Consider the following 12,026-nt stretch of genomic DNA (forward strand, 5'->3'; position numbering starts at 1 on the left):
TCTGTTACCCAAGCAAAAAGATGTTAAAATTGTAGACATGTGTTACTGTTTTGTATTGTATTCAAAGAAGTGGTACCGATGTAGGTAGTGAGTTTTGTTTTATTATTTTTTAATGTTTTTTGCTTAGAAAAATGTTTGTTTATTCAAAGCAAATTGTTTTTGCTCAGAAAAGATGTTAAAATTGTAGACTTCTATTACTGCTTTGTTTGTTTTTTAATTTTTTTTACTTACAATGTGTTACTGTTTTTTGTAGATGTCATCAGATGATGAATATTATATTATTTTGCATGTGGGTGGGCACTTTGTAAAGGACCCATATGTTAGATATGTAGGTGGGGAAGTGATTAGGCTTAAAGAGGACCCAGACATAATATCTTATTTTGAATTATGTAAAATAGTCAAAATTGGGTTAGGCTTTAACACTGTCATGTTAATCAGTTTTCATGAGCCTGGTACAGTAGGGTTAGAAAATAATCTAAGGGTGATTTATGATGACACTTCAATCATAGCTATGTTGGACTTTGGGGTCAAGTTTAAGGAGATTGAGTTATATGTTGAACATGAGGTTGGTAACTATATAATTGTAGATGATATTTTTTTGTTGACTATTGGGAAGGGTGATGTTGAAAGGGAGGGTGATGATGAAGGGGTAGAATCTGATGGTGAAAGTGATCTAGAAAAGGTAGAATCTAGTGGGAAGAGTGATGTAGGAGAGGTACAAGCTGATGGGGAGGGTGTGTCTGCTACTGGTATTGAGGTAGATGAAGATATTGGTATGGAAAGTGGTGGATATATTAGTTTAGGGTCTACTGTTGGAGAGGATAATGATAGTGAAGTTACTGGTAATGAATATGCTGGTGATTTTACAACATCAGATGGAGTGGATAATGTTGCTGATGAATATGTTGGTGATTTTGCAACATCAGATGGAGTGGATAATGTTGCTGATGAATATGCTAGTGATTTTGCAACATCAGATGAACTGGATAATGTTGCTGTTGCACGTAGTGGAGAAGAGGAGGATGGAAATGAGACTGAGGTATGGGACTCAGATGAACATGGAAGCTTGGTTGAGTCCGATGAAGATGAAGAATATAAAGATGGTGAGAGAAGGAGGAGCAAGTTTCCCTTATACAATGATAAGTTAAAATTTAGTTTGGGAATGTTGTTTAAGGATAGCAAACAGTTTAAGAGTGCAATTTGAAAGTACTCTAAAGAATGTAGAAGACAACTAAAGTTTATTAAGAATGAACCGAAAAGGGTTGTTGTGAGGTGCATTGCTTCCCCTAACTATCCATGGAGAATTAGGGCTAGCTACAGTCCTATTGAGAAATGCTTGCAAATAAAGACATTTCAGGATGAGCATCATTGTTTGGTTAGTTTTAAGAACAAAATGGTGATTGCTGCTATGGTTGCCCAACATTTTGAAGCAACTATTAAGGATCGTCCTAAGATGAAGCTGAAGGAAATTCAAAGAAGATGTGCTTCTGAGATGCATGTAAATGTAACCATTGACTGTTGTTATAGAGCGAAGAAAATAGTGAATGAGAAAATGGCCGGGAAATGAGGATGAATTTGGCTTGCTAAGGGACTATGCTCATAAGTTAAGGTCAAAGATGCCAGGAAACACAATAAAAATGGCTGTTCAAAGGGTAACAACAGACTCCCTCCCACATTTTAAGAGGTTTTATGTGTGCTTTGATGCACTACAGAGAGGCTGGAAAGCGAGGTGTAAGCCACTTATTGGGCTAGATGGTTGCTTCCTAAAAGGCCCATTTAAGAGTGAATTTCTAACTGTTGGAAGATACGCAAACAACCAAATGTTCCCTATTACATGGGCTGTGGTTGAAGTGGAGTGCACTGATTCATGGGGCTGGTTTCTCAGTCTCCTATCAATTGATTTGGGCTTGGAAGATGGGTATGGGTACACAATTATCAGTGACCAACAAAAGGTTAGTAAATATGCAATTTTAAGCTTGGTATTGTTTTTTGAATCTGTTATCTGCATTTAACTAAAATTTTCTAACAATCTATCTCGTTCATTAATTTGATTTAGGGCCTTGAGATTGCAATTTCTGACATACTACCAAGGGTAGAGCATAGGAATTGTGCGAGGCACGTGTTTGCAAATTGGTCAGGGAGGAAGTTAGGGAAATCTTATGAGTGTAATTTCTAGTAGATTGTAAAGTACACGATTGAGAGGGAGTGGGAGGATCTATGTTTAGCAATAGAGAAGAAAGATAAGGATGTTTACAATAATTTGATGAAAAAGTCTCCAAAGATGTGGACTAGGCATTTTTTTGGACTACTTTTAAATCAGATATAGTTGACAACAATTTGTGTGAAGCATTCAATTCAAGCATTGTCGAAGCTAGGTTCAAAAGCATTATTAGAATGCTTGAGGATATTAGGACCAAGATGAAGACTAGGATAGTACAAAAAAGGAAGTTATGTAATGGATGGAAGCAAAATTATAGTCCATTGGTGAAAGCTAAGTTTGATGCCAACAAGAAGGATTGTGTAGAGTGGCAACTGATATGGAATGGTGAAAATGGATGTGAGTTAAGGAAAGGAAGTTATCAGTATACAGTAGACCTAAGTCAAAGGATATGTAGTTATAGAAGTTGGCAAATTAGTGGGATTCCATGTTCTCATGCATGTGCTGCCATGTATCACTTAGGGTTTCAACCAGATGAATATCTACATGAATATTATCACATTGATACCTACAAAAAAGCTTACTCTTTTCCAATGCAGCCCATAAATGGGCCACATGATTGGGAAAAAACTGGTATTCAGCCAGTGCTACCTCTTATTGAAAGGAAAATGCTTGGGAGGCCGAAAAAGAATAGGAGGATGGCCAAAGATGAACCCAAAAAATTAAAACTTGGTCACTTGAGTAGGAAATGTCTACTCATGACATGTACTCAATGTGGCCAACATGGCCATAACAAGCGGTCTTGCACAAATTCGAAACAGGTACAGTGTTGTTTTTTAGTTATCAATATTAAGTAATTTTTTTATTTTATTTTGTCTAACCAATGATTATGTTTAATTTTTTGTAGCAAGATGTACAACCACCTAAACAAAAAGGGAAATCTTCCATTAAAAGGTCAACTACCTTAGGTAAATCTAAGGGAAATCTTCCATTTTTTGCAGTAAGTTTCTTCTTTTTACTATTGATATGAGTTATTTTATACATTGTTAATATTACTATAAAATGCTCTTGTAGTCTGGTACTGGAAAAACTTCTTCAACACGCAAGTCGCGAAATAACAAGCGAAAAGCTCCTCTCGACCATCTGGGAACACAAGGATCAATTGCAGGAAACACGAGTAAATCATCGTTATTTTGTTTTGAATGACTTTTTTTTGTTTGTCTTGTGATTCACTATGATAACTTGCTTTTGAACTTGTGCCATAGTTCATTTATCTATTTGAATATGTATCTATTTTTTATTTTGTAGGACCATCTCGTGATAGCTCGTGATCTAAAAAGTACTGTGTAAGGTATTTTGCCTACAACATTCTGGCTTTGGAATAGAAGATGGTAGTTACATTTTGATCCTACAACATTCTGGTTTTGGAATACACCATTGTTGAATGTTATTTTGTTGTATTGAAAACCAATATGTTGGTTTTCATTTTGGCCTATGTATAGCTCACTCACATTTTGGTTTTTGGCTGGTATAGTGTTGATGGTGTATAGGGTAAATGGTGTATAGACTAATCATATGCTTTTGTAAAGTACATTTATCCAAATCATAAGCTAAAATGATCAAATTTGTCCTTTTAGTCTTATGTTTATTGTCACTACATTATTTATTAAGCTAAATTAAATTAGGCATAAACAACAAATATTGGTCATTACTTTCAAGCATAATGTTAAATTACATAATAAAAAACAACCAATATTTTTCAATCAATATTTGCAACTGCTAGTTGCATATGCCTCTTACCAGTACTGCTAAAAAAGAAACCTATGGTGATGCATACAATACATAACATAAAGCAAGAAAATAATATCTTATACATTGACTTCTCTTTCTTGATAACTTTAATTTTTTGCTTCATGGTCAACATTTTCTTCCTTAATGCTACTTCTCTTTCAACACCACAAATTGATCTAGCTCCTTCAACCTCAATGTCAACAACACTACTGCCACCATTATGGTTACCATCAAATGCAACCAAATCCATAACATTATCTTATACATTGACTTCTCTTTCTTGATAACTTTAATTTTTTGCTTCATGGTCAACATTTTCTTCCTTAATGCTACTTCTCTTTCAACACCACAAATTGATCTAGCTCCTTCAACCTCAATGTCAACAACACTATTGCCACCATTATGGTTACCATCAAATGAAACCAAATCCATAACATTCTTTCTAAGTGCTAAATTATCCTTCAAAAGATTTTGTTCACTATCATGCAATTGACGCAGTAACTCAGTCGCACGGTCACACATTTTCCAATCGTACCACTTGAAGAAATCACAACCACCGTCCTACAAACAAATCCCAATTCAGCCAAATTGAAATAATCCAAAATGAAAACAAAAAAAAAAAATACTGAGATTTATGAAATCATCAAAATTGAGCTTAAGCTTAATTTGCAAATAAAAATTCTTCACTTACCCGAAAATCTAAATAACCATAAAACCTCCTCCCCAGATTTAAATCGCTCCATGAAGTGTCTCTTGGAGCTAACTTATTGCAGTGACATTTTACTGTTGGTCCGTCGTAGGCATACTCCTTCCGCGATGAAGTAACAACATTTGCATATGACGATTTTTTGTTCGAACCATGCGTTACCCAACCTCTAAGCTAACTATTTGAACTATGTGAATCCATGATTTCAGACGACAGAAGAAAAATAAAAATTTCCGGAAAGATTAAAGATTTCACGATTTGGTTCTAAAGGATTTCACGATTTTGTTCCTAATAGTTTTAGGGATTCAATGATTTGATTCGTAAAAGTTTTAGGGATACCCAGAAGATTTTGGAATACTAACAATTTAGGTATTTGAGGATTTAGGGATTTGAAGATTGTTAGGGTTTCAATGAAAGATTTTGGAGGTTAGGGATTTAAGGAATTTCACGATTTGGGGATTTTAGAGTTTGGGAAAACAGATTTGAATTTGGGGTTTGGGGATTTAGGGATTTTTTTTGTTTTATGGTTATTAAGTTTGTTTAATTTTTTTCCACGTCGGCTTATTTATTTTAATGTGAGCCACGTCATCGATCAATAGGAACGCTACGTAGACTAAATTTTTTGGCCGGTTGTTGACTAACGGTCATCTGACAGTTACCGTTTCAACTAGGTAGATGTCTGAAAAATCCATTACATTAAGGGCCAATTTTAGAAAAAAAAAAAAGGTTAGGGGCATATATCCAAAAGCCCCCAAAGGTTGAGGGCTTTTTTTATAATTATGCCTCTTATTTTATATGTTGTAATTTTACTTTATATTATGAATTCGAAGTTAATTAATTCTTTTTTAAAAAAAATATAGAGACAATACAATTACTTTCGAATGCATCATAAATAATCAAGTACTATTTTTTTGTTTATTCCTTTAAATTCCGAGACACATCTTTAGAAGATTAGGCACTTTATTTGTCTAATTTAGAACATGTTCTTAGGTTACATAAACAAATATATGAGTATATAACTAATACGTGTAATGAAATTCAAAAACCTTATATTAAGTCTAAAACATATCAATTTAGAGGGAGTGTTCAATCGAATCGAATCGAATGAAAAATTTTTGAGTTAATTGAGTTGACGAATCATATTTTATCATCCTAACTCGATTTGAAATTTTCTTAAATCGAGTTGAGTAGGATAGAATTCAAATAAAATCGAATCGAATATATTTGTTTTAGTTAAATTAAAAAAATGAGTTTGGGTCATTGTAGTTACTGTTACCCACTGTAATTAAATTTATTTATTAATTTTTTATATACGGGTTTGCTTCTTTGCTTGCTTAGGTGCTTTAATTATCTTCTGGTTCTTGTCACCATATATTTTGTGTAATGACCCAAGATTCACGGGCACCGAAAAAGTACAGTATCGGGCCTCCGTCTTAATAACCGAATTAGTAAATAATTATTGGGAGTAATTATGAGTCTAGTAGTGAGCTTAATTAAGTTTTAATTAGGTGAATTTAGCTTAATTAATAGTAATTAGAAAAAAAAAGACTAAATTGAATAAGGGGTAAAAGTTTAATTATAGATTAATAGGAAATAACAAGGACCAAATAAGCAACTAAGCCTATTTGGGAAGGTGAGGCGTAAAATGGAGTAAAAATCTAAGATTTTTAGTTAAACAATGATTATATAAATATTTAATTTAATTATAAAATTTTATTAAATCAATTTAAAATAATTAGATTTTTATATGATAAATATAGTATTATTTTGACAAATGGATGGTGAAAAAAATATACAAATGTAATAATAATATGTATACAATTGTAACATAAATATTTAATTACTTTTTATTTAAGTGAATAGATATTTATTAAATTATTGTTATAATTATAATAATAATAATTATTAATATTATCAAATAAATTGAATTATGACAAATGTAGGGTGGAGATAAAATAAATGTGTAATAATATGTATAATACAATTGTAATACACGCATTGTTTATTAAAATAAATATTTATTATTTATTTATTATATAAGACTTTTATATGACAAACTAATTAAAAGGTGACAGATGTAATATAAATATTTGTTAATAAAAAGATATTTATTATTATTATTAATTAGTGTATATATATATATGAAATGAAACAAAGGAAAAAAGAAACAGAGGCATTCGAAACATAGCAGGAAAATGAAAGAAAGAAAAGAAAAAGGAAAAACTAAGGGTTTAAGGTTTAAAACTTTGATTGGTAAGTCAATTAAGCCCTTTTTACTTAATTTTGATGTTTTAGAAGCTTTAAAACAAAGTTTTGTTGAAATAAAGTTGAGGTTTTGGAAGCGTTCAGGGATGCTTCGACCTCGAGTCGATGAGACACTGGGTGTCACTATATTACTTCGGATAGATTCGATGAGGTGCTGGATACCAACTTATTTCGGCTTGACTGATGAGACACTGGGTGTCAATTATTTGCTTCGAACTATCCGATGAGGCATTGGGTGTCATACTGGAGTGTTTGGTTGGATCCGTGTGTCCACCAAAGTCTGAGTCTATTAATAGGGGTAATTAAAGGAAAGGTTAAACTGAATAAAATGAATTGGCTGAGCCATCGAAAGAAATGTGAAAATGGAACGTCAATAAACAAAATGTGATTTGAATGTGAGTATGAGAATGGAAAGCATGAACCATTGGTTCATGAGATGGATAATGGCTCAACATGAATGTATGTGATTTCAATTGTTGATTAGCTAAATTGAATTGTATGAATATATTGAGAATGAAAATTTTATGTTTGAATTGGTTTATTAATAAATAAATAAATAAATAAAGTTATATGATTTAATGATATGATTATTATGTTTATAATTTGAATTATGGTAATACCATTGAGTATAAAATACTCAGCGTATGGTTGTTTCCGTTCACAGGTTAATAGGTATTCAGAGTCTCGGTTCAGCATCCAGGCGATCTCAACTCTAGCAAAAAACTCAGTGATGTATTCTTCTTTTGGTAAAAGTGGCATGTACATAGGTGTTAATTTGGCCACTTTAAAATGCTATATGATTTTTGTTGTAAAGAATGATATTTAGTATTTTGGTGTTTAAACTAATGAAATGGTATGAAAATTTATATGATATACATGGCATAATTGGTGCTAAATTTAGAATGGATGAATGAAATTCTAATTTAATTTTTAATGGTAACATAAGTGTTCATAGAGTAAATTATCAAATTAATGTTATAGGTATAATTTTAATACGATTAAACATGAAATTGCATCGGTTGAAATATTGGTTTTGGATTGGTCCCGGTTTGAAATTGCAGGGAAGGTTATTTATTTATAAAAGAGTTATATTGAGTTTTTTTAAAAAAAAATCTTCGAAACACCCGAACAAGTCCCGATTCCCCTCTAATACGTATTTTGGGCTTTGAGTGTCCAATTAAGGGACTTTATAATTATTTTATAATATAATATGTTCGATAATTTTTTTGAATATTAATCGTAAATTGTCTGATTGTCCGGTAATGCCTTATAACCCTGTTTCGGCAACGATTTAAGGTTAGAGGGTGTTTCATTTTATTGGTATCAGAGCTATCAGGTTTAGCTAATTCTCAGCCAAAATCGAGCTCGGAATTGAGTCTAGAAGTACATGCCACTTTTAAGTCGAAACTGAGTCGGGATTTTTAGATGCTGACTTATTTGTTTGTTTCTGTTTTATAGATTAAAGATGTTAGATGAAAGAATAGAAGATACTAATCAGGGAATGTATACTGGTGATGAAGAGTGGTATGGACTAGATGAAACCGAGTTGGTAATAGCTAGCATAAATCCTTTAAGAAATTAGCCACCTAGAGTTGATAGAAGAAATGATAGAGATGATTATGATATATTAAGAATGATGACCGATGCCTTACAAAGAGTAGCGGGAACTATTCCTGCTATGACCTTTGCAGCTGTTCAAAGACGAGCCCCGATAAAAGAATTGAGGAAATATGGTGCCACAGAATTTATGGGTCTAAAAAGAGTCAATCCATCAACTGTTGAAAATTAGATGGAATCGACTACGAGAATTTTACAACAATTGGAATGTACCCCTCGAGAGTGCTTGATTTGTGCTGTATCGTTGCTCCAAGGGGAAGCTTATCTATGGTAGGAATCAGTGGTATGACATTTACTAGAAGATCAGATAACATGGGACCTATTTCAGAAGGAATTTCAAAAGAAATATGTGAGAGAGATGTATATTGAAGACAAGAAACAAGAGTTTTAATGCTGCAGCAGGGTGACATGTCAATTATAGATTATGAGAGAGAGTTTTCAAGACTTAGCAGATATGCCTCCGAGTTTATTCTAACTAAAGCAGATAGTTGTAAAAGATTCTTACGGAGATTGCGAGATGAGATCAAAGTACAGTTAGTATCTCACCGTATCACTAAGTTTGTGGATTTGATTGAGCGAGCCAGAATGGTAGAGCAAGTGTTGGGTCTCGACAAAAAAACTGAAAGTGTCAGACTAATTGGGAAATGTATGGGAACTACCAGCTCAAATCCGCAGCCAAAAAGATCAAAAGAATCTTAAGGAGGATGGAGATCAGTTTTAGATCTGATAGAGGCAGTAGAAGCAGAAAGAGATAGATAATAGTATCTACTAGCAGTGTGAGAGGTCCCTCTCAGGAAATAGAAATTCTAGACTATCGCACAACAGAAAGAAACATAGAGGAGGATGCTGGAAATTAACTCGATGCTACTTTAGATGTGGTTCTACCGATCATTTCATTAGGGACTACTCGAAAATTGATAGTGCTACACCAGTAACATCACAGAGATCAGTATCTACAACTAAAGGCAGGGGATCTGGTAGAGGTTGTTCGATTTCTAGAGGAGGTGGAGTTAAGAAAAGTAGTGACATTGTTACCCAGTAGCCTGAAGCTAGAGTACTAGTCAAAGCTTATGTGGTCAGAACTCGTGAAGAAGGCGATGCTCGTGATGTAGTAACAAGTATATTTCTATTATATTCTGAGCTTGTTCATGCTTTAATTGATCCCGGACTTTCACATTCTTATATTAATTCAAAATTAATTGAGTCGGGGTAATTGAAATCTGAAATGTCTAGAGTGTCTATTGAGGTGTCGAGTCTGTTGGGACAAACAGTATTAGTGAATTAGGTCTGTCCAAAATGCCCATTGATTATACGAAATAAAACTTTTCTAGTTGACTTGTTAATTATGCCATTTGGGGATTTTGATATAATACTGGGGATGGATTGGTTATCTGTACATGGAGTGATTTTGGACTGCTATAAAAAGAGATTCAACATTCAAGCAGAGAGTGAAGATCGGGTTGAAGTAAATGGTATTCGTACCAGTGGGCCAACACGAATTGTTTCAGCAATAAAGGCCAATAAATTAATTTAGTAGGGTTGTTCAGCATATTTGGCATACGTTATTAATTCAGATTCAGTTGGAAGCCAGTGCGGTAAAATTCAGACAGTTTGTGAGTTTCCTAATATATTTCCTGAAGAATTACCGGGTTTACCTCCAGATAGGGAAGTCGAGTTTGATATTGAGGTTTATCCTGGCATAGCACCAATCTCTATACCTCCGTATTGGATGTCACTTACAGAGTTAAAAGAGCTGAAGATACAGTTGCAAGACTTATTAGACCGTGGTTTTATTCAACTGAGCATATCACCGTGGGGAGCTCCGGTGTTATTTGTTAGGAAGAAAGATGGATCAATGCGGCTTTATATCGATTATCGACAATTGAACAAGGTAACCATCAAGAATAAATATTCACTACCTCACATTGACGATTTGTTTGATCAGTTGAAAGGAGCTTCAGTATTTTCGAAGATTGACTTAAGGTCGGGGCATTATCAGCTGAAGGTAAAAGAAAGTGATGTGACAAAGACTGGATTTCGTACTCAATATGGTCACTACGAATTTTTAGTGATACCATTCGGGTTAACTAATGCCCCAGCTGTTTTCATGGATTTGATGAACTGTATTTTTTAGCCATATTTAGACCAGTTTGTAATGGTTTTTATTGATGACATACTGGTTTATTCAAAGTTAAAGTCAGAGCATGATCATCATCTCAGGATTGTACTATAGATATTACAGGAAAAATAGTTGTATGGAAAGCTTAGCAAATGTGAATTTTGGTTGTCAAAGGTTGTATTTCTGGGACATGTAGTATCTGCAGATGGAATCCGAGTTGATCCAAAGAAGATTGAAGCGATTGTTCAGTAGAAACCACCAAGAAACCTATCAGAGGTACGTAGTTTTCTTGGTTTATCTAGGTATTATAGAAGATTTGTAAATGGATTTTTGAAGATAGCTTTGCCGATGACCAAGCTACTACAAAAGAATGTAATGTTTGTGTGGGATAATCAATGCAAGAAAGTTTTAAAAAGCTAAATCAAATGTTAATAGAGGCACCAGTTCTGACATTACCAGAGTCGGGGAAAAATTTTGTAGTGTGTAGTGATGCTTCTTTGAGTGGTCTAGGTTGTGCACTAATGCAGGATGGAAGAGTAATAGCCTATGCATCTCGTTAATTGAAGCCACAAGAACATAACTATCCGACTCATGATTTGGAATTAGCAGCTGTTAATTTTGCTCTGAAGATTTTGACACATTATTTGTACTGTGAGAAATGCTACATCTATACTGATCATAAAAGTTTGAAATATCTCATTTCCCAAAAAGAATTGAGCTTGACACAAAGACGGTGGATAGAGCTCCTAAAAGATTATGACTGTGTTATAGATTACCATTCGAGAAAAGCTAATGTTGTAGCTGATGCAAAAATAAGTAGAAAAGCTACAATTGAATTAAGAGCAATGTTTGCACAGCTCAGTATTAGTGATGATGGGAGTCTTTTGGCCGAGTTGAGAGTAAAGCCGGTAATGTTTGATCAGATCAGATCAGCACAGCTAGAAGACTACAAGTTGATGAGGAAAATAGAAATGGTACAGAAGGATTCAGTACAAAATTTCAGTGCTGATGATCATGGTTGTTTGAGATTCCGAAATCGGATTTGTATTCTAGCTACTTTTGAGCTTAAAGAGTTAATTCTTCGAAAAGCTCACGATAGTCCATTTTCCTTACACCCTGGAGGTACAAAGATGTATCGTGATTTACGAGAACTATATTGGTGGCCTGGAATGAAAAGAGACATAGTTGAGTATGTTAGTAAATGTTTGACATGTTAACGGGTAAAAGCGGAACATCAGGTTCCTATTGAACTACTTCAGCCTATTAGTATTCCTGAGTGGAAATGGGATCGTATCACGATGGATTTCGTTACGGGATTACCACAGTCAGCAAGCAAAAAGAATGCCATCTAGGTAATAGTTAATCAACTT

At 33.8% G+C, this 12,026-nt stretch overlaps 1 protein-coding gene across 1 annotated transcript; it reads left to right on the plus strand.

The window, feature by feature from the left end:
- Window positions 1–1,393: 1,393 nt before the first annotated feature.
- On the plus strand, window positions 1,394–3,489 carry LOC121210045 (uncharacterized). The gene is made up of 7 exons (XM_041082122.1): window positions 1,394–1,498; window positions 1,713–1,952; window positions 2,057–2,165; window positions 2,321–2,979; window positions 3,066–3,158; window positions 3,233–3,335; window positions 3,467–3,489. The coding sequence occupies exons 1-7, from the start codon at window positions 1,394–1,396 to the stop codon at window positions 3,487–3,489; spliced, it is 1,332 nt and encodes a 443-aa protein (XP_040938056.1).
- Window positions 3,490–12,026: the final 8,537 nt, after the last annotated feature.

Source organism: Gossypium hirsutum, chromosome A11 (genome assembly GCF_007990345.1).
Source record: "Gossypium hirsutum isolate 1008001.06 chromosome A11, Gossypium_hirsutum_v2.1, whole genome shotgun sequence".
Taxonomy (NCBI): Eukaryota; Viridiplantae; Streptophyta; class Magnoliopsida; order Malvales; family Malvaceae; genus Gossypium; species Gossypium hirsutum.